This window comes from Battus philenor, unplaced genomic scaffold, assembly GCF_028537555.1.
Source record: "Battus philenor isolate CCGP_79_NKW_IND1 unplaced genomic scaffold, ilBatPhil1.0.hap1 SCAF_23, whole genome shotgun sequence".
Lineage (NCBI taxonomy): Eukaryota > Metazoa > Arthropoda > Insecta > Lepidoptera > Papilionidae > Battus > Battus philenor.
In genome coordinates this window covers 12,596,645-12,618,747 of record NW_027181686.1, presented here as the reverse complement: position 1 = coordinate 12,618,747, position 22,103 = coordinate 12,596,645, and the positions used below count along the sequence as shown (strand labels likewise).

General features: G+C 34.5%; 1 protein-coding gene and 1 non-coding gene across 2 annotated transcripts in view; both read left to right on the top strand.

Annotated features, from left to right (window-relative positions):
• LOC137924117 (somatomedin-B and thrombospondin type-1 domain-containing protein-like) overlaps positions 1–17,488 on the top strand; it is a 62,211-nt gene extending 44,723 nt beyond the window's left edge. Inside the window, exons 2-6 of the mRNA XM_068767447.1 lie at positions 4,508–4,820; positions 9,609–9,803; positions 13,360–13,483; positions 16,011–16,087; positions 16,725–17,488. Coding sequence (XP_068623548.1) covers positions 4,589–4,820; positions 9,609–9,803; positions 13,360–13,483; positions 16,011–16,087; positions 16,725–16,927 — 831 coding nt within the window. The 5' untranslated portion in view covers positions 4,508–4,588 and the 3' untranslated portion in view covers positions 16,928–17,488. The remainder of the gene's footprint in view (positions 1–4,507; positions 4,821–9,608; positions 9,804–13,359; positions 13,484–16,010; positions 16,088–16,724) is intronic.
• Positions 2,106–2,177, top strand: TRNAT-CGU (transfer RNA threonine (anticodon CGU)). The gene has a single exon. It is a non-coding gene; the product is annotated as a tRNA-Thr (tRNA).
• Positions 17,489–22,103: the final 4,615 nt, after the last annotated feature.

Sequence of the window (22,103 nt, the reverse complement as noted above, 5' to 3'; positions counted from 1 at the left end):
CGTACACTTAGACCCGGGATGGTTTTGTTAACTTTTTGATGACGAAATTTCGGTGCTTTATTTCTTGTATTTATCACGTGCACCTCGAGTGATAAGATCTATTGTACCACCTTTGCATACGTTGATAATTTTATTTATATTTTATTGTCATTTTGAAGTATGATAATGTGTAAATAAGTGAACATGTATTTTTCTAAAGTTAAATTTAAACCCGTTTAATGTGAATGAAAATAACCCATTATAATTTAGTAGTTTTAAAAATCTCTTGTTCCAGTAAAATACCGTAAAAGACTTTTTACACAAATATTTCGTGCGAACTAAGAAAATTACCCCGAAACTAATTAAAAATTCATAAACGAAATGATTACTTCTCTATATATATCCTGGATAGATCCTAGTGACATGATACAATGATCAGAAACTTACTATTTTATTTATTAAGTCTATTCAGAATGTCTACTTTAGTGTTACGCTCCAATTGGTGGTTATAAGGACTCTCTTTACTGTCAAAGTTTTGGATTCAGTCTACTAAATTGCTACCGAAACCTCTGTACCGCGCTTAAGGTATGTGAGCGACGGGGCGGGGGAAGAGAAGAGGAGTATGTGCAGTCCGGCATTAACACTCGCGGCGTCCCAACGCCGCTGGTTCTTAAGACGTAAATTATACTTCATTACACCACACTCCAGCTCGGGTACTTGGCTTCTCAGCAAGAGATATATGCTAGATAATACTTAACGCAGCCGGTTGTAGTTTAGGCTAGATTCCGTGGTGGGAATTGGGAAGTGAATGTCTAACAATGGCACCGTATCCAGGTATTATTGGAGCCATTTTACCTGGCATCTCGAGCGAGGATTGGTTCGTTATTACGTTCTTTGTGATGTACGGGAAGTGATTGAACCTTAAAACTTAATCACCTGTTTGGTTAGTCAGGTAGAGCGTACAAGCATAGGGAACTCACCTTTAAGAATACTGCTGCCGGAGATGGTGGAGACAGGACCTCGGAAGAGTACTGTACTCTTTGGTATAACATAACAGCTGGGTATTTTGGGTACAGTATAATCAACAACTTTATAATTGGTTAGAAAGGGTATGATGAAATGTCGTATAAAATATTTGTGATTTAGTTCAAATCTCTACTTTGTTAGTACATTTTATAAATAAGATCCTTACAGGGTCGTACTCAGTTGGTGTGTTTAAATACAATCTATATTTAGTCTCTCACCGCGCCTTCACCTACGCACGCCCTTGAATACTTCCGTTTGTTTTTAAATCAACATTCTCTCCCTTCCGTTATCGTCCGGCTGCGCCCGCTTTTTATCTGAGTCAGCGCTGCACCCCTGGCGCGGAGGCCATTGCCCCCAGGGTCGGTAACCATTCACCGTAGATAACACGCTATCGTGGACCGCACTTGTGCTATTTACGTTATAGATACGTTAAACTATGTCACTGACTTTTTATTTCATTCAACTCGCTGACCCGACTGACGAGGTTAATTTTTTTATTATCAAATTGTCCGTTTCGGACCTCGGATATGTACCTCTACTATTGTTTTTGTCACAAATCTATGGGTCTTATTCGTAGCTTTCGAAAATCAGAATTTTTTGTCATTATCTAATATATAAAATTCTCGTGTCACCGTGTTCGAACTTGAACTCCTCTGAAACGGCTTGACTGATTTTTACCAAATTTAATATGCGTATTCAGTAGGTCTGAGAATCGGCTACTATCTATTTTCTATATCCCTAAGTGATAATGGTTGTTCACACTTAAAATAATATATTTTTTTAACGAAATTTTTTGTTTTTATTTTTTTATGATACAGCATACAAGAATACATACAACCATAAATTTTCACCCCTCTACGATAAACCCTTATTTTTTATTTGTAAATTAAAATATCAATTTTTTTTGCAAAACAACGTTTGCGGGATCAGCTAGTCATATATAGAAATCAGTTATAAATGTCCGTCTGCATTCATATAAAGAATCATATATTTTTAATTTATAAAACATGGTGACACGCATTTCGATTTAAAATAAAGTAAAAAATTAACTTGCAATAGCTTAGCAAGTTTTATTTACCAATTTGAGAACCTAAGTGTCTGCCTCTTTAGCTCAGTGGTAGAGCACTGGTCTCGTAAACCAGGGGTCGTGAGTTCAAACCTCACAGGAGGCAATATCATCCACCAATTTTATATTTTTACTTATTTCCTATAAACAAATTCTTCATTTATATTATATATATGTAAAATTTATTTACATAGTTTTTGTTATATAGTAAATACATCTGAAAATAAATTGTTAGCTTGGCAGCGTTTTTTTTTAATTCTGAGTATCGTGACTTTGTTTCATCAGACGCCGTTGTGTAACTTCGAGGTACATAAAACCAAAAATTGTGATACGGATTTAGTTCGACCACCATATTGGGATGCGTTCACATGTAAATATTAAATAAGTAGCGCTTTCTTTTCTCTATGTTTTTAAGTCACTACCCCAGGTATACGACACCAGTGCTCTATCATAAGCTAAAGAGGTTGCTATTCTACACTTATTTTCAAATATAAATATCCAGATGCCCGAAAGATTTCTCGCTCTCAAGTTGAGAACAAGTCGTAGTTCACCTTTGTTATTTCGCCGAAAGATGCCGGATGAAGATAGCTTCCATTCCTTCTTATTCAAAAGCAGTTCTTCTTCGTTCAGCAGTTGACATCTTATGGCTGAAATGACAGTGATGATGAATCAAATAAAATATTAAATGAATGAGTTAGATTATCATTAACTTTAAACGTTTAATAATTAGAAACAGATATTTAAATTTACTCTGTGGTATATATGGGAAAAGAAAATCGTAGTTTTTTTAATCTCTCTCGTAATATTTCTCCTTTTTTATTATAAAATCTTTCGGGTGGATTCATGAACATACGATAAAAAAATAGCCGGTTTGGTAGAACCGATTTCAAAACTAACGCTTAGCAACATTTTTTGGTTTATCATTTTTATTTATACATATTAGTTTATGCATATACATATGTGGGATGGTACAATTAAATGTTAAATGATTTTCAAAGAATTCTGGTTTAATCTGCTGTAAATAATTACAACACATCATAAATCTTTTTTTTGACAGCTCTATTGATTCAGTGTTGCAATATTAACAAATTCAAATAATTACTATTACATAAGAATATTTGAACAGAATAAAATGAATGTAGTAACAAAATCATATAAGTCATATAATACTTATTCTATTGACTTTTACATTCGTTAATAAAAATGTTAAACATATAACATACAGGAAGAAACATTTATCTTATTATTATTTTATCATATTGGATATATATGAGTTTACACATATATAATAAAGTTTCATAACATTTCTAAAACCTATGTTATTTAGTATTAAATTTAGAATTAAAATTATGTTATTAAATATGTCTTATTATAGCATTCAAGAGTTTTTAGTTGATTTAAATATGGAACTCGATTTGTTGACTCATTTACATGGTTGAAATTTTAATGTACATTTCGAAAATTGTTAAATTTTGTTTAAAAATGCAACTGTTGAGTTTCTGTTCGCCTTACTACGTATAAAATTAAAATAATCAATGCTTCAAAGCGCATATAAAAGCCTACTTGAATAAAGATATTTTGAATATAAATCTGAATTTATGTGGGAGCAAAAAGTTTTTAAGCTTTTCCACCTATATTCGATTATTCTATATAAATTGACGTTTTGAAATATATTCCATTCATTTGTTTTTTTTTTTATATTAGAACGTAACAGGCCAGTAACTTTTGGCTTTCGCTTTTAATATTAATTAAAAGTAAGTAATTAAATGTGTATAATAAATCTCAGTCTTTCTGAAGGTTGATAAAATATATACATTTAAAAAACTTTTAAGTTAAACGGTTTTTTGATACCCATATTGTGGTGGTTGTGAAAAAATATGTACCTAGTCCGCCATATTGGAACGGCGTCCATCTTGAATCTTAAATTTTGACATAATCATCGTGTTTTACTAGTGTAGCCCTTTCATTTGATACCCATATTGAGGGGGGTTAAGGAAAAATATGTAATCCGCCATTTTGTATCGGCGGCCATCTTAGATTTATAATGTTATTGATTTTATTATATTGTATTATCATGTCATCTAAATTAAATGTGTGTACAAAATTTCAGATCAATCTGACAACGGGAAGGTGTTTAAATATCAATTTCTAATTTTGACCTAAATATTTAAATACCATACGGGTCGAACTAAATAAAACCGTTTAAAAATCAAAAGAGCACGGACGCACAATGTCTGTGGCTATTGGTTTCAAATAAAAAAAAAAAACTTCTGGCTGAACTAAAACATCAGAGAGGGATAATATAAACAATAATTAATTTTATTATGTATATGTTGATATTTTTATTAAAGAACTTTATCAGATAATACATTCGAATGTACAAATCACTCTATTGTTTAAAAAAATGATACGCAACTTATTTTTCTTTTGTTACAGATAACCCTGCCAAGTTGAAATGCTATAGTGCTGTAAACGATATAAATAAGGTTAACATAATTTATCATTATCATCTTAACAATGCTTCGCTACTGGATTTGCTTCGCAAGCGCGGTGTATTTGGCTGGACACTGCGGTGCCAACTACTGTAGAGATGCCAACCTGTGCTGCCCGGGCCGGGATAGCTCTTGCGTCGTCCAGAAAGCGCACCAGAACGCCATCATAGACGATATTAGTGACAAGCCGTGCTACTGTGACCACGCGTGCTTGAAACTCGGGGATTGTTGTCCGGATTTCAGAGAAACTTGTGGAGGTAATTATTCTTCATATACTTTGTTTTGTTAAACTGTTCTTAATAAATATAATGGCCAATAACTCAAATATATACATATATATATATATATATATAATTTCAATGTTTTTTTTTAGCTGCGTGGTGTTGGCAGTTGTGGTCATAAAGGTCGATGTATGTCCATTATATAAATCATATACAGAATGATTGATTATAAGTATAAAAGCTTTTTAGCTGTGAATTTATGTATGGCTTACTATATCAAAGTTTTCAATGTGGTCATGTAAAAATATTGTTTAAACAGGGTCGACCAACCTTTTCAATCAACGTGCCGATTGAAATTTAATTTTTTTAGCGGGCCTACACAAAAACACATTAAAAATTGACAAAACTTTATTTATAATAAATATTATAATTGACAATTTATATAATATAAAAAAGAGAGATTTCGCGTACAAATTTTAAAGCAGTCTTGATCGATGGTTATTTTAAATTTTTTATTCCGGTTTAGTATATCCACTACCATTTTACCATTTTGTTATAATTAATTTTATAACAATATATAGGAGATAATCGACTAAATAAATTTAATTTTAGAAATTTCTGGCAGGCTGTAGAAATATGTTTAACGGGACTCGTGTTTCGCATCTCTGTTTTAAGCAGTTGACAACATTTGCCGTAAAAATTTATAAATCCTACTTACAAATAAACAATCATCCTGTATATTTCTAAATACTGTCTTGGATCTCACTTTACTACCGTCTATTATGAATTGTTGTAAAATATATATTTTATATATTAACGTAATAAATTCCGATGAGGCTGTAACGTCTCGTAGCACCCCTCTACGAGTATATCTACGTCAATAACGTAGAAAAAATTACGTAAAGAAACAAGTCAATTTACCTGCATACGTTCACTTTAGCTCTAAAAGATGTTTAATGAAAAATAAATGTAACATCATGGGTAAAAGGGCGATTAATCTGTGTATACGATCGCCTACATTCACGCCCCCTTACACATATTGTTCACACGTTCACGTACCGCAAAGTTATGCCTACTTAGGTCTCGGGGATGTATAAAATATAACGCAAGTCACTTATAAGCTACATACACCTATACAATGGTTACAAAAGAACATTATTTTTTGGATTATTCGGTTTTATAATGTTAGACGTGACGTTTCAGTGTTTAAGTAAATCTATATGTATAAATGAATTCGTGTCTGTCTGTTTATATTCAAAATATCAGAAAAATATACATTCAATTGCCGTAAAGAATCTTGTAATTATCAACAGAAAGGTTTCAGTTTAAATTGGGGTATTAAAACTTCCTTTTTATTCAGATTTTTAATCCCTTGAGGTACACGATTTTTGCCAATTTCTAGAGCCATAGCTAACAAGAAGGTTAGTCGTGCGCCGTGCTTTTCAACTGTTCAACCCTGTATCTGAACTAGTACAGAATGTGTATTTAGTAAGAAGTATATATTTCAGTGCAACGAAAATGTTTGTTAAATAATAAACAGTGTTTACGTATGAACAGTAATTTAAAGACTTCTAGAGTACATTTGTATTAAATTAATTGGTTAACAGAAATAATTATTAATTAAAAAACAGATAATGAATTTTTAACAATTTATAAATGAATGCTTAGTTAATTAAATCTATGGCATATAACCACGAGATTCGTGGCTTTCGCTGATGGCACAAATTTTTCATCTCGAGACAAGCTCGTGGTTGAAAGCCAAAGGGTAAATGAAGAACATAGATACGGTGTGCATCTTTTTTTTTTTCGGTGGGGGAAATCTTCTGGTATTCAAGATGCCCTGCCTCTGGGGGGAGGACAGGGGTATGTGGGATTCCTACCCACTAAAACCCCCCTTGGTGGTCGCCCTCTGCGCTAAACGGGGGACCGCGGTATCTCCCGGTCAGGGATCGCCACGCGGTCTTCCCTCGCAAGGTGTGCATCTAGTATGACATAAAATAATTGTCGTGTTAACTCTGTGGCGTGAATATCGCGCGCCACTCAAACACCAATCTCGGTGCGGTCAACAGATGAGAAGCAACTGAAGATCAAGAAGCAATCGACGAACAAGAAGCAATCGACGAACAAGATACAACCGACGAACAAGAGGCTACCGAAGAACAAGAAGCTACCGAAGAACAAGAAGCTACAGTACCACGACCACTCCTACAACTCAATAGATGGCGCATTCAGAATAAATATATGAAGCCTTTCATCGCCACCTTTTCAGCTGTAGAACACACATCCACAGCTGGACATGGCTTTCCCCATAGATTTGTCATAGAAATGGTTGTATCGGTTTGAAATCGTGTTCCGAAGACTCTCTTTTGTCTATATTATATATGTACGTTCCGTGCTTGCCATATGAATAAATGTGCTAATTTACTTATTCATTGTGGAAAAGGAATTTATTTAATTCTTGCTTCCGGCGTGTAACCTCAGAGCAAGCGCAGTTACAAAAGCCGGGAAGCGCGGTTATACGAGAGTACATTCTTCGTAGTTTGGCCCCGATCCATATCAACTGGCATACGGGCGACCGGAACGAACTATTTAATATTCTATTCCACTTTTGTGCGCGTCCGGACTGCGCTGTCGACGGTCAGGCCGGCAATGGAACTGCGTTTAACTTTTTATATCCTTTTATCGTTGTACAGCTGGTAGTAGGTGCGGAGTAACTCTGAATTTTTCGTTGCATTTTCAGTCTCAGTCACGGCGTAGTATATATATATAAACATATATATATATATGTATTAATGTTAGACAAGAATACTTGTCTCAAATTTTGCAGTCAAACCTTTGGTACTATACTAATTATAATAGTGTAATGTATCTATTAGAAGATTCAGGTGTAAAGTTTTCATATCTATAAATCCCTCAATATCTAGATATTCTCCTGAAAGAGGCTCTTACGTGTCATGTAAGTCGATGACGCCCAATGCAAGGCTTTGACCTCCCCAAAGGCTGCTACTGTGATCATGCGCTAGACGCATCTAGTGTCTTCCCATATTCTTGACTATATTCGTCAGCTCACCTTGTGGGGGTTGAAGGGGAGGCCTAAAAAACTAGTAGTTTTATTAAAAAATAATTATCAATCGTATAAGAAATAAGGAACTAAATATAATGAGTAATAGTAAAGTTATAAGAGAAATAAATTAAACTAGAAAATAAGTCCAGTTAATTATCACTGAATATATTTCCTGTATAACCACTGTGATAAGAAACAAACTGGACATACTTTGGTAATTATCAGAAGAGAAAAAGGTCAAATACTCAGACTAAGAAGGATCTAATACGAAAAATGCAATAGGATAGATATAGTATGCAATAAAACAAAAATATCATGCATCATGAAACATTACAATAAAAGTTTATATAATCATGTCATTAGTCTTGCAATACTGAAACGATTTGTATAATTTTTGTATTTTAGAATTTGTTTTCACCCGGAAAATAAATTGTATTAATATAAAAGGATATGTTTTAAAATATAAATACAATAATAATTTATATTTATAATAGCTACAAGTAAAAACCTAAAAAATGTTATTGACTTTTTGCTGAAATGTAAAATTAAGAAAAGGTTAGTTAAAACTTTAGTCTAGCCATTCGTGAATCATAAATATCCAAAATCGCCTGATCAGCTTTGAGTTTATAATTTAAGAGTTAGGTCAACTGATGTGAAGTTTCTTCCTGCTTCTTCTCCACAACTATAACACCTTGCGACGCAGAGTCAAAATTGAAACAGATTAAAAAAATAAAAATAAGTTGACGATAAATAAGAGTCTTGTTAAAAGTTCCCATGTTGAGCCGTCCTTAAAACGGAATTTAAATAATATCCGCCCCCCCCCCCCCGTCTCAACGTCAGGATACACGCCTCACATCGAGCCCCGGTCTCGATGCACATGTCATGCACTACACACCTACAAGGCGGCCGCGTCCGCCTAGCCCGCGTTCAAGCGAGGGCGGTCCGGGGCGGCCCGTGTCTCTCCCGACCGCCGAGTAGTCCTCGCTTTGTGCTACATACACTACACCCCACTTACTACACTATACACCTACAAGGGTATAGTTCTCGAATTCGAGTGCCGGTCTGGCGTAAAAATCAGGGAGGAAACCATAGCCTCCCTGATATGCGACGAAAAAACTAAAAAAGAGTTCATTCACCTCTGTAAAAAAATTAGAGGAAAAGCAATAGATAAAAATAAAGATAAAAAAGTAAAAAATTGTAAACAAATAACACAAAGATAAAATAAAAGCAAAATAAAGTAATGTGATATGGAATAAAAATATAAGAATATAAGTAAAAAATGTGATATAGAATATAAGAAAATGTTAAAGTAATGAGGAATGAATGAAAGGCGATACAGATAGAAAGAGAACGATAGTGGAATTGTGGAATGAAAGAAATGAACGACAGATAATATGAAGTATGAAAGAAGAGAAAGAAAATAAAAAAAAGTATGTGAAAATATAAAATAAATGTAAACAAAAAGTCCCTGTCCCACACCAGATAGGGGGTACGAGAGACTCCCAATAACGGGAAAAAAAAGAAAAAAAAAGGTATAGTTCTCCGCGTGTGGACTTCTTCATCATAACTGGGGTACGATCGCCAGCGTAAAATTTTTAGTCCGTGGACCTCTTTTTCCATGGGTTCAATTTCAATGAAGCTGCGCAAGGCATATATCGACTTGCAACATAGCTTCAAGTACATCAAATACAAATACAAATGTTGAATAAATGAACTTATCTTTTAATGATATGTGAACTAATGCTGGAAATGTTATACAGTGTCGGACTGCATTGTGTCGGACTGGGGGGCATGGTCTGACTGCGACACCAGCTGCGGCTCGGGCAGCATGGAGCGCAGCAGACAGGTGCTGCAGGCCGCGGCCCACGGTGGACGACATTGCCCAACACTGGTGCAGCGCCGTGCATGCCAAGCACACCATGGCTGCGAACCTGACAGCGATATCCCACTCCGAGGTAAATAATCTTCACATACTTTTCACACTACAGAATTTAATTTTAAAAATCGATTTATTACCAAAAAAAATTCTAAAACCATTTTTATGCCATGCTCCATCTTAGCCTTTATAAAATTCCTGTGCCCTTCTATATAACATACATAATTTTTATATTAAAGTGAAAGGGTTAAACTCTTGTTGAGTCCACTTTCGAATTGCCACATTTAACAATTAAATTGCCCCCCCGTGGGCGTAGGCTTCACGCTGCGAAACTTTATTTTATAAGTTTAGATAGAAGATAAACATGCATTATTATCCTGTAATAAATGAAAGGTTTATAACACGAAAAACTGTGAAAAGATTGACTATCGAAATTTTAACCATGTTTTTCTTGCTAGAATCTATATAACCTGGCAATAGTAGAGAAAATTATGGCGGAACTTTTATGAAAATTCAAATTTATATGTATATTGTATGAATGTTTAATTTTATTTATATATTTTTTTTTTTTTATGACCCCCGCTATTGGGGGCCTCTCGTTCCCCTATCTTAGGTGGGACAGGGACTTATTTTTCAATTTATTTTTTCACAGTTATTTTTATTTTCATACTCTTCTGTCGTTCATCACATACTCTTTCGGTCTTGTCTGTCTTTCGTGCTACATTTCTACTTTCTTTCTCGTTCGCTCTGTTCGTCTGACATTCTTCCTTTTTTTTTCTTTTGACATTTAATTTGTAATTTTGATTAACATTTTCTTATCATTGTAACTTATACTATAATTATCACATATTTGTTCTCTTAGCCTTTTATTTTGTTTTATCTTTTTTATAAATTGTTTGTTTTGTTTCTTTCAATCGCTTTTTTGGCGATTTCTCTGCATAGGGATATAAATGTCGTTTTGTTTTCGCCACCAATCAGGGAGGGTATTGTCTCCTCCCTGATTTGAACCCCAGACCGGCACTCGAAGCCGAACCGGAGTCCCCCGAATGCGGGACACCGGGCCACAAGGTGGATCACGGTCTGGTCCACGCCCGGTTCACAGAAGCACGAGGGGTCCTCCTTGAGCTTAAACCTATGAAGGTACTCAGAGAACCCCCCGTGCCCCGTGAAGAGCTGGGCCGAGACCGCGTCCACCTCGATGCTGCGGAGCACGCGGTAGGCTGAGACGGCGTCCGGGAAAAACATCCTCGTTACCGAAGCCGTCGTTCCTTCCACATACCTCCTGTTCCATTCGTCGAGCGACTCCAGTCTCAGTTGCCGCTTGACGAATGAAACAGGGCATCTCTCGTACTCTGGTCGTCTTTTACTCTTCAGGGCCGCTTCCTTGGCCAGCTGGTCCGCCCTCTCGTTCCCCTCCATCCCCGCGTGCGCTTTCACCCAGAACAACCTTACATCCTTCCCTTTTTCTCTCGCTTTCATTACATTCTCCTTCACTCTTAACGCTAAGGGATGGAGGGTGTCCGATCTTGCGACAGTTTCGAGAGCGGACCGCGAGTCGCTCAGTACGGCGCAGACTTGCGCCGACTCGCCGGCCGCGTACCCTGTTGCCTCAGCTAGAGCCAGCAGCTCTGCCTGGTATACGGTGCAGAAGTTGCCCAACTTGAGTTTCTTTGTGTATGACTCTACGGCGCCCCGCTTGACGCAGAACGCCGCACCCACCTTATCCTCTATGCGGCTGCCGTCGGTATAAATTACCAGATCGGCAGCCGCGGTGGCAAGTCGGACTTCCTCCGCACTTTCCCCCAGACAGGAGAACTCCACACCAACTTGACCAGACGGGTGCGGTAGTCTCAGGTAGCTGACCGGTACCTCCAGGTCTCGGTCCTTTACCACCTGCCGGGAATGACCCTTTCTTATTTCAAATAAGCGGGCTGCTTCTTGGACCCGAAGGTCCAGGGGAAGCAACCCGGCAAGTATATTTTATTTATATTAAATGTACTTAGGGTAACCTGTTATAAAGAATTTATATACTGTGATCAAATATAAGGTGAAATTGTCATATAAAACTCCCGGGTATATAAAGGAAGGTAATTTTTATCCTAGGACGATATAATTGTCTATAACATTTGCAAAGCGTCTTTGTCAAAAGTTGGAATATCATTTGGTTCAAACTAAACTATTTTGAAGGATGTTTTGTCTCTCAAAACGTTGTCTCGATTGGTAGATGTCATACTGTATTGGTTCTTTGCGACTTTTTTGCCAAAAACTCAACTCATATCGGATTTGTGCCCATACGACTTATGGTTATTCAGAAAACTCAAAAGACCAATGCAGAAATGCCGTTTCGACACAATTGATAAGATAGAGTTCTGGAAAAAGAAACTGAAAAAATATAAGAATATACATTTTAATAACAAATTCACCTTACTTTCTGATCACAGTATTACATGTTTTGTTGCCGTGTCATTGTTACGTACTGAAATACACATTAAATCTTAAATATAGCTAATTATAGAAATAAAACAACTACGCAGATTTGACTAACTAACTTCTGTAAATGGAGAAAAGATACTATACAAGAATAATAAAAAGTCGAAGTGGATAATAACATTGTCTAGTTCGATAATGTTTTCAGCTGTTTTCACAGCATGTAACAACTGAGAAAACTTTGAACGCTATAAGTTTGCTCTCGGAAAACTGAGCCAGGCCCTTTTTAACCACTCTTTATTGAACAAATATCTTTTATTAGAATAACAATACTTAATTGTTTTTATCGACTTTATCTTTTGTGCCTAGTTAAAATGATTCTTTAAATTTGAATATGTATTTATACAATTAAATATACTTCTAAACAAATTAAATCGTCTACATTTGCACCTAGCAATGGAATAATACATAGCATTTTTATTAATTTAATTTTTTTGGAAATTTTATCTTTTATTTGTCAGCATCACCCATGTAAAACAAAAATATATATTTTGTAAGTTTTTGTACTCACTTTATCTCAAGTTTTTGGTTCTATGTTATGTATATAAAGGTTTGAACACAAAGAACCAATTTCAATTCACTACCTGAAACCGATGTTTTATGATATATTTATCTTTTGACTCCGCTTACGTTAGGTTATTTAAGACCAAGTTCAATCTTTAAAGGCCACATAAGAGCTCATGCTGGTAATCCTCAATTTTTAGGATCTTTTTCAAAAGGTCTATAATTATTGTTGATGGTACAGACTTTACTTGCTGGTCCAATTGTTATATCATTAGGAGTCCCTATATTTAAATATATGTATGCAGAGTTAGAAAAGGACCAATATTTAGCCACTTCCGCACATGCAGTAGTAGTCGTGCGACAAAGTGCACCGCCCGCCAGCCCGCTGATAAATGCGCATGCGGCAAACAATGCGAATTACACAACTGCCACCGTCAAATCACTCAACACGTGTTTCACTCCTCCACGGGGCATCTTCAGGAGTTATGTTACACCGATTAGTGCCAAACACAGAGTGAGAGTGGTCACTCTGTGTTTGCACAACTACCACTGCATGTGCGGAAGTGGCTAAATATTGGTCCTTTTCTTACTTAGGATGGACTTCCGCAAAATAACGCCTGATTTTGAATATTTATGTAATACAGAGGAATCTGCCATGATCCTGCCCGGGAGCCTGTCAGTTAGCCGTCATTCCAACGACACCGTGGACATCCGCAAGAACCTTCGGCTACGGAATCCTGACGACCCTGAATCCAATTCACACAGGGAGTAAGACTACTTTTTTAAACATTACTACTTAAGAAAGTGGTTAATGATGAGAGTGTATCTAACTAACATAAGCAGATTTTACAGGCCTTTCGTTCCTCCTACCTTGTGGGACGGGGACATTACAAATTCGGACAAAATGTTTTTTTTTAAACTTTTATTCTACATTCTCTTACGTCCTTCGCTCATATCTTTTATTGATTCCTTTTACGCTTATATGATCTGTTATTCTTCGCTTGCAGATCTACCTTCTTGCAACTTCTTCCTTCCTACATCTACATTTCTAGATCACTGTTTTAAGATCATTAATTATCACAGATTAGTTTTAGTCACATTTATTTAGATTTATCTTGTTTATTTACTTATTTATTTGCTGTTTATTATTTTACTATTTTGCACTATGTTACTGCTTTTATTTCTTAAAACCTACGCAACCTACTCTACGCAAGCAGCGTCGTGTATGACCCCACAATCAAAGAGGAAAACTTATAAGAATAAGTAAGAAAAAGACACAACTAACTATGTATGTAACGAATGCTAGAATTCGTAAGGCAGGAAAGACGAAGAATAGAAGAACAATTCGTGAAGCGTGGAAAGAGTAAATGATGCGTCTTTTCGTGACTATGTTCGTTAGACCAGCTAGTGTCTGTATGTGTGTGTGTGTGTGTGTGTGGGGGGGGGGGGGTGTCAGGTAATAAGGAAAGAATTTTCAATCGTAAAATAAATAAAAATTAAATATACAAAGAGTAATTGTAAAGTGATAAGAGAAATAAATTAGACATGAAAATAAGTCAAGTAATAATGCACTTTAATAATAAAATAAGAAACAAAATGATACTTTGGGAATGGAGGTGAAGGATGAAAGGCGATGTTTTCAAGTAATGTTAAGAATGAAAGGTAAATAGACAGACAGAAGAATAATGAAAGAGCTGCATGAAAGAAGAAAGTAAAATAAAATGAAAATTAAGTCCCTATTCCACGTAGGGTTGAACGAGCGGTCTCCAAAAACTGGTGCCAGCAAAAAAAATAATATAGATGATGGTAATGCGAAAGATGTTCCCGGTCGCCATTTCGGCCTACCGTGTGTTTCGTCAGGTGTAACTTGTCTATCTTAGGACATGGATCTATCCAGATTTTAATGGGACACAAGGAATTCTACGACCAGACCCTGGTGTAACTAATCACCGGCTGTCCCGTATTTGACGCGTATAAAGTTCGGTTGCAATAAAGGATCAAGTGAGGAACCATTGGCTCACTAGTGAGCAATTAAATAGTCACCAAACCTTCCTAGACTTCTGTAAGAAGGTTATAGAACCTGCTATGAGAGCCAAGAAATAAAGAGTATAATCAAAAGAATTTAAATGAAACAAATAAAGAAAGAAAAGTCACAGTAAACGATGATCATTATAAAAGTAGACTAAAAGTAAACTGTGATGTGTATGTTAAGAAAACAAAATAATAAAATATTAAAGTTAAACTAAGGCAAATAAGTGTAAAAAGCACTTCACAAAGTTTCTTCACTTTGAAGACTGCTATATTAAATTTTATAACTTTTTACATGTAATAAGGTTAAAAAAATTGTTTTAATAAAGGTTCATCTGAAATTCCACTCACGCCGTACACTTTAATTTGTTAAAGTTGAAGAAAATTTAAGCCCAATTATTAATTAACAAATATATCTTTGAATTTATCTCCGAATCTAAATATCTCGTTACTTATTTTAAATTTACTAATGTTATAAGGCATATATACGAGAATATAATCTATGTATTCGCTATATACTGACAAAATAACATGCGACGCAAAAGTAATGTCGTAATGTGAACGCGCTTTTATTTTTACAAATGGCGCACAAATGTCACTATGCTTTAACATTTATAATGTAGGTATATATAGAATTAGTGATCAATAATCAATGAAACGATTCACATTACAAGAGCTTATTTGAAAATTTTTAGTTTGTTGTTTTAAGACAGGGAATGATTTCCCATTCAGGAGTTTTGAACTGTTCCTCCAGAACTCACAAAAACAGACTTATTCCTTTGGTGTTTTTAAAAACCTGGTTTTTACCGCCTAAGCCTTGTATCTCATAAGCTTTTAAAGCTGACATTGAAGAAGATATCGCCAATTTGGAGTCAGATGTCTTGTGAGCAACAATTCAAAATGTCGTAAAACAAATCCAATTATATATCAAACCTGGCGGCGACCACTTGAGTGATATAGCTTTTTTCAATTAATGTCATTAATTTTATACTTCCAAATATGTTTTTTTTTGACAAAAGAGTTCTTTTTTTAAATTTACAACAAAATGACTGCTGGTTCAAATTATGACATTACTTTTGCACCGCCTGTTATTTTCTTGACTAAATTTTTGCTTAAAGAGATTTCACCATATGTTTCTATAAGTCTGTAATAAACATTTAAATAGATTTCGTTATCCTATAGCTTATTTAGATACGGTGGACAATAATAATTCATAGAATTAACGTGAACCATCCATATATTGTTTACATGAAATATTTTATTTCAGGTACTGCGTTGAATTTGTAGTGAACAAGGTGTCGAAGGCGTGCCATCTTGACTCGGAATACAAGTCTCTCCGTGAAGGTACGCGTTCAGCGGAATTTAAAAACCTACTCCCATTTTTATTAGATCATAAAATTGATTTATACCTTAATCATATCAAGAAAGGACATTTTTCATATCTTATACGTTATAGGGGAAATGAAATGAATCTTCCTTACGGATATCTTAAAAGATAAGTAATCCTACGTAGCTTAAAGGAATTTTATAATTAATTTATAATATTAGAGGCTTTAAAACATAAATACTTATATATATATATATATATATATATATATATATATATACGAAACTGACAACAATATATTTATTATAATGAACAATCAGTGTATTAGGGATATATCAGTAATTATACACAGAAAGATGGAGAAAAATATATATTAACATTTTTTTACATTACACTTTTTATTTGAGCTTTTCAACGGTACAGAAACAAGGTATCTCGCTTCTGATCTCATTGGAGAGCACACATTCACTCATTAAGCCATGAAAAAGGCTATGTTTCAATAGGTCTTATAGTAAATCTATAGTCTAAGCTTACGACAAGATTGATGATAATGACAATTTTATAACCTTAAATAAGTAAAAGAAAATTAAAGGCATTACCGATAAGTAATTATAAACTTGTGTATAATAGATATCTTACAACCTATTCGAACAGGAGGTACCGTGTGCGTTATGTGCGAGACTGCAGCTCTACGTCGCGACCTCCAGTGGCGGTGCGGCGGGCACGGCGTAGCAGGCCACGCTACGCGCTTCTACGCGCTCGTAGCACCGCATTGCCACGGCAAGTGGAGCCGTAGCAAACAGACCGTAGACAAGAGGGCGGCGTGCTGCACGAACCCGGACTTTATCTTCGTTTAAGTTTCACTCGAATTGTAAATAGAGCTTTTGTTTATTCACAAATGTAGAGAACATTGTAATTTTAATACATCGGAAATTGTACTTTTATGTTAAGATATATAATGTCTAAAATTATTCTGAATCGATTTAATAAATTCTTAAATAAATCTTCAACATCGATAAAAACATCACAATGTCGATAGTGATGTGAATTATTTCGATAAGTAGTTAGACTACCATAGAATAGTATGAACTTTAATATGATAGTAAATAATAAATATTTAGTATTTAATTTTCGATAACTGACATAGAGCTATTACAACAATATTCTTTAGAGGTACCTCTAATTTACTTAACGACTTTGGTGCAAATAAAGTAACCACCTCTAGTAGGTTGGAAACATTACTACTCCTTGTATCATTCGCAATTATTGAAAGATCCCAGAATTTTAAATCATTAAAACTGAGATAAACAAAATTACTTTGAAATTATTTTGAATTTACGATCTAAAATATATACTATTTTTTATTTTGTTGTATTATAAATATTGATATGTTGAAATCCTACAGGTCAAATATCTTATTTTCAATGTACACCATATTAAAAGATGCAAAAAAGGCTTTCATGTTCACTATTCGATTATGTCAGTTACATCCTTTAGTTCATAAAATTCTTAATAGAATAAATTAAAAAAGGTGTTTTAATAAAAAGAATTTATGTATGTTAAAATTAAATTAATCTTTACATTGGAGTCCATTCTGTGAATACATATCCAGTGAAATTGTGTAAATAAATATGTTATCATAATGCATTGTTTGTTTTTATTTTCATCTGATACTGCGTAATGGATATATCGTATGAAGTTGCAGGCTTTTATGCAAGTTAGTTTGATATTTTTATTAATTATTGTATTTATAATTATGTATTATACTGCATTTATTACAAAAACACATGAATTAATACATTAGTATGTATATGTTGTTATAAACATATATATGTTTTGTCTATAAGTACATGTTACTTACCGGTTATTTATCCTACTCCTTCTATACTATGATTGTCTGGAAGCATTTGGCTCGCTTGACAAAACGGCCCATTGTACTTCTATTTTCTATTATATAAATATAAATATACTTCCCAGTAAGTACAACGGACTATTAAATTAAATGAAATATGTTCCGGTAGAATGAGTAGTCCAGAGTTAGAAGAGTGAAACTTGCGATCGTTAGCCACGGGGTCGATTCCCAGGATACAATTTCATGTTATTCATTTTGTGTACACTGTCATCGCCAAACCTTTAGATATGCGTGGCGATTACGGTATATTCCTCCATAGATATCTTCAAATGACGATGCGGCGAAGATATATATATTTATATATAGTTCGGTAAAAGTTTCACGTACAAATATTAAAAATATCGAATAAAGGGCAAATTTAGAAAGAAAATAACGTTAGGATCTAGGCACAAAAACAGAGAGAAATAGATAATTAACCTAAACATTTAATTTAAAATCAGGCATACAAATTTCGTGAAATTTTGTATGGTGACTTTTTAATGCACTCTTTACCAAAGATACCTTTACATTGTATTTATTCTACTTTGTGTATTTAAGTAATTACTTAAATTATTTATTAATGAACTCCTTTGTGTTTATATATCAGTCGCTGAATTCCAGTGAACGTTTATTATAACATAAAAAAAATATTAATATCAGAAAATAAAAAATTTTTTGATCTCCGTAACTACCTTAAAATTCGCTAATTTAAAAGATATTCAATAATAAGGCTTTAGAAAGTTGAGGAAAAAAAGTAAAGAAAAATTTAACAGTTACTATTTTATAATTATGCAGGCTCATGTTGGAATAAAGTATGTAGAACATATATGCATATCTATGATGTAGTTTCTGTCGACATATTTTACGGAAAAACCGATTAATTTTTCCCGCTCCGGCATTTATGATACTGGATGGCAAAAGGTTGTCGATAACGGAGGTGAATAAATTTTTGATTAGAAGTAAAAACTTGTTAAAAATGTAGTCGCGTGAATTTAACTAAAGAAAGCAACATTAGTTTCAAGTCCCTCTAATATTTACCTTATACAACAAAACACGAAAGGCATTTGATATATTTATGCACATTACAATATATAAATACTGTGATACAGGCTTCATCAGACTGGTAATCAAGTGCAGCCTGGTAAAAGGTCACCTTTTCCAACATAGAGATACCGACATGTATTCTTTAAACAAGTGTCCCAAGTCTGCTAGATTCAACCCCATTCATCTTTCAGCACATATACATATAGTTTGTTATCCATTTCAATAATTTTAAACCTATAAATAAATAATTCAAAAGTATTTTTGCTATGCAACCTCTTTACATTTAAAAACAACTGTCTTTGTCAGGATATACATAAGATAAAGGAAGGAACAGATTACAAATAAATAAGCAAATGAAAATTTTTTTTATTGATCAAAAATTACAAAATAAATATTAGTTTCATTTAGTTCTACAGTTTACTATAAATTAAAACTTAAAATAACTGGCTAATACGGAAGCATCTAAAATAAACTGATACGCATTTTGTAATTGATTATGTTTAATGATATGTCGTATCGATGTCAAGTCTTCTTTGTTCAGTTGTTTTACTACTATTGTTGATGTTGAAATATTTGCCACTAGCCCATTTTGGTTTTGTGGAGTTTCATTTGTATAGAGCCCGGGGAAGCAGGTGGTCCGAGAGCTAAAAAATTTACTCTGGGTGATAGTATCCTAGTTATAAAGATTTTGTTTGTACTAAGAGGGACTATACTCCATGTGTAGTGTTGTTACTGTAGTGTAATATAGGTTTGCAAAGCGAGGACTACTCAGGGAGAGACACGGGCTGACCCTGAACGCTTTTGTTACTTATTTGTGTGATACTTGCACAACACTCGACTTCGGAGCGATGTGTTTCGTAGAGATATCTCGACTGGACCCCGTAGTGGCCCTTTTATATGTTTATGAGAAATAACAACTAACGCTATCTATCAATTTCGCCTGAAACTAGAGTTTCGATAGATATATCATTTTACTAATTCGATACGAATGTCATGATTATTGTCAATGGCCACAGATGAATGCGCACAGCCGGCTTTTACAAATTTGTGTTATGAATATTTAACATTACAAGTGGATATTACTTTTAATGTAATAAAGATAGAGTTTATTTTTATTTGGTATTTAAAAATGTTGAGTTTTATATTATAAATGAAAAATTTATTGGAAGGCTGTAGTGTTTTTTCACACGTCTGTTCTGCACGCAGTGGCAATAAATCCTTTCAGGCTCCAGGCCAGTCGCGATTTACAACAATTTTAACTTGTAATTATACCTGTCTGACATACCTGAGTGTACAGCTGCAAGTGATTGAACATATTTTGGTAATTAATTTATAATAACTGTCTTACAATGACTGTGGTACGTTCCTCGAAATCTGATCAACAACGACCTTTCATTTTCTTTAGATAAACAAAGTGTCATCCACGTCGAAAGAGTAACCATTCTCTCGGCGCGGATTTCTCTCACTGAATGTATACACGCAATATCATCCTGAAACATTACCTTCAAGTAATGTAATTATATCATGCAATTGTTTCAGAGACGTTGGCGCTCGGTTGTAGGTTAGTTTTTTTGATCGAAGACCACCGTACGGAAATGGTTAACTAAAATGGTTAATTGAGATATTTCGTCTCCGGATTTAGGGAAGAGACAACAATTTTGCTCGGTATCGGTGATGAATGAAACTGGTCGTAGATGATCATAACACCCAACGGCAGACTTCTGTCAAACTGTGACTTCTCGCGGGAGAAGCTGCCGCTCCTGCTATATAGACTCCTCGAACTTTGCCTTGTTTTGTCATTTTGTATCGCCTCTGATGATCTATTTTCCTGAAACATCAACGATTTTTTAATATAATACCATGCTATATATTCACAAAACATTAGCTACAATCTAACATATATACATTCTAGTAAATTTAATAAAAACATTAATCTCCATCAGCGTAATTTTAGAAAATAAAATAAATCTCCTGTACCCGCAATTACTCATAAAGTGTCTCACTCATTCAAAGATTATATACAGCTGACATAGCACGAAGCACCCCCATGCAAAGGAACTGCGCCGACTCAAGAGATTTGCCTCAATAACCAGATGGCGATCTCTCTCACCAGCGCGCAGGCCTAAGTAGATTTAAGTAGAAACCCTTGTACTAAACCCACACGTACTATCTCTCAAATAAGGTTACCTTACATATCATAGTTAGTTTTTGTATTAATTAGCTTCAGTATGTTTAAACCACCGCAATAAAGATATAATTTTAAAACAAACCACCAAAGGACGCGGTAAATTATTTTTGATTACATGGTCTACCTAAAGATATATAAAAACACATATATATACAAAAGCCGAAAGTTTCTTGTTAGTTCTTCGCAGAATGTTGCGACGAATCAATGTCAACGTAATTTTAAACTGACGAATATAACTTATTGTAATGATCTTCCTTGCAATAAACTTAATTGATAATTAAGAAAAGGACTAATATATAGCTACTTCCGCTATGTAGCAGTAGTCGTGCATAAAGTGCACCGCCCGCCAGACTGCTGATAAATGCACATGCGGCAAGCAATGCGAATTACACAACTACCACCGTTAAATCACTCAACACGTTTTCACCCCTCCACAGGGCATCCCCAGGAGTAATATTACACCCATAAGTGCCAAACAGAGTTTGTCTCTGTGAGGGCTTGCGGGCGGTGCACTTTATTGCACGACTACTGCTATATAGCGGAAGTTGCTATATGTTAATCCTTTTCTTACTTAGGATGGACTTCCGCAAAGTAACGCCTGAATCCATTAGATATTAATTCATAATGATGCCTTAAATCTATTTTGACTTTTATTTTGAAATGTTAAATTGAATAAAATGTTATGTTATCATTAAATTAATCTATTGGTTATTCCCAAATTAACAATCAATTAAATTTAAAGTTATTTCCACTTGGAAAAGTTAAAGATTTTACGTTAAGAGATGTAACTTTTTAGCATTTCATAAGGAGAGAGATCGGGAACCTGTTTTAGGTACAGGCCTCCTTTCCGTTTGTCATTTGCGTTCACGTTCATCTTCACCGATCAAACTCTTCATCTTGTAGCCGTCCA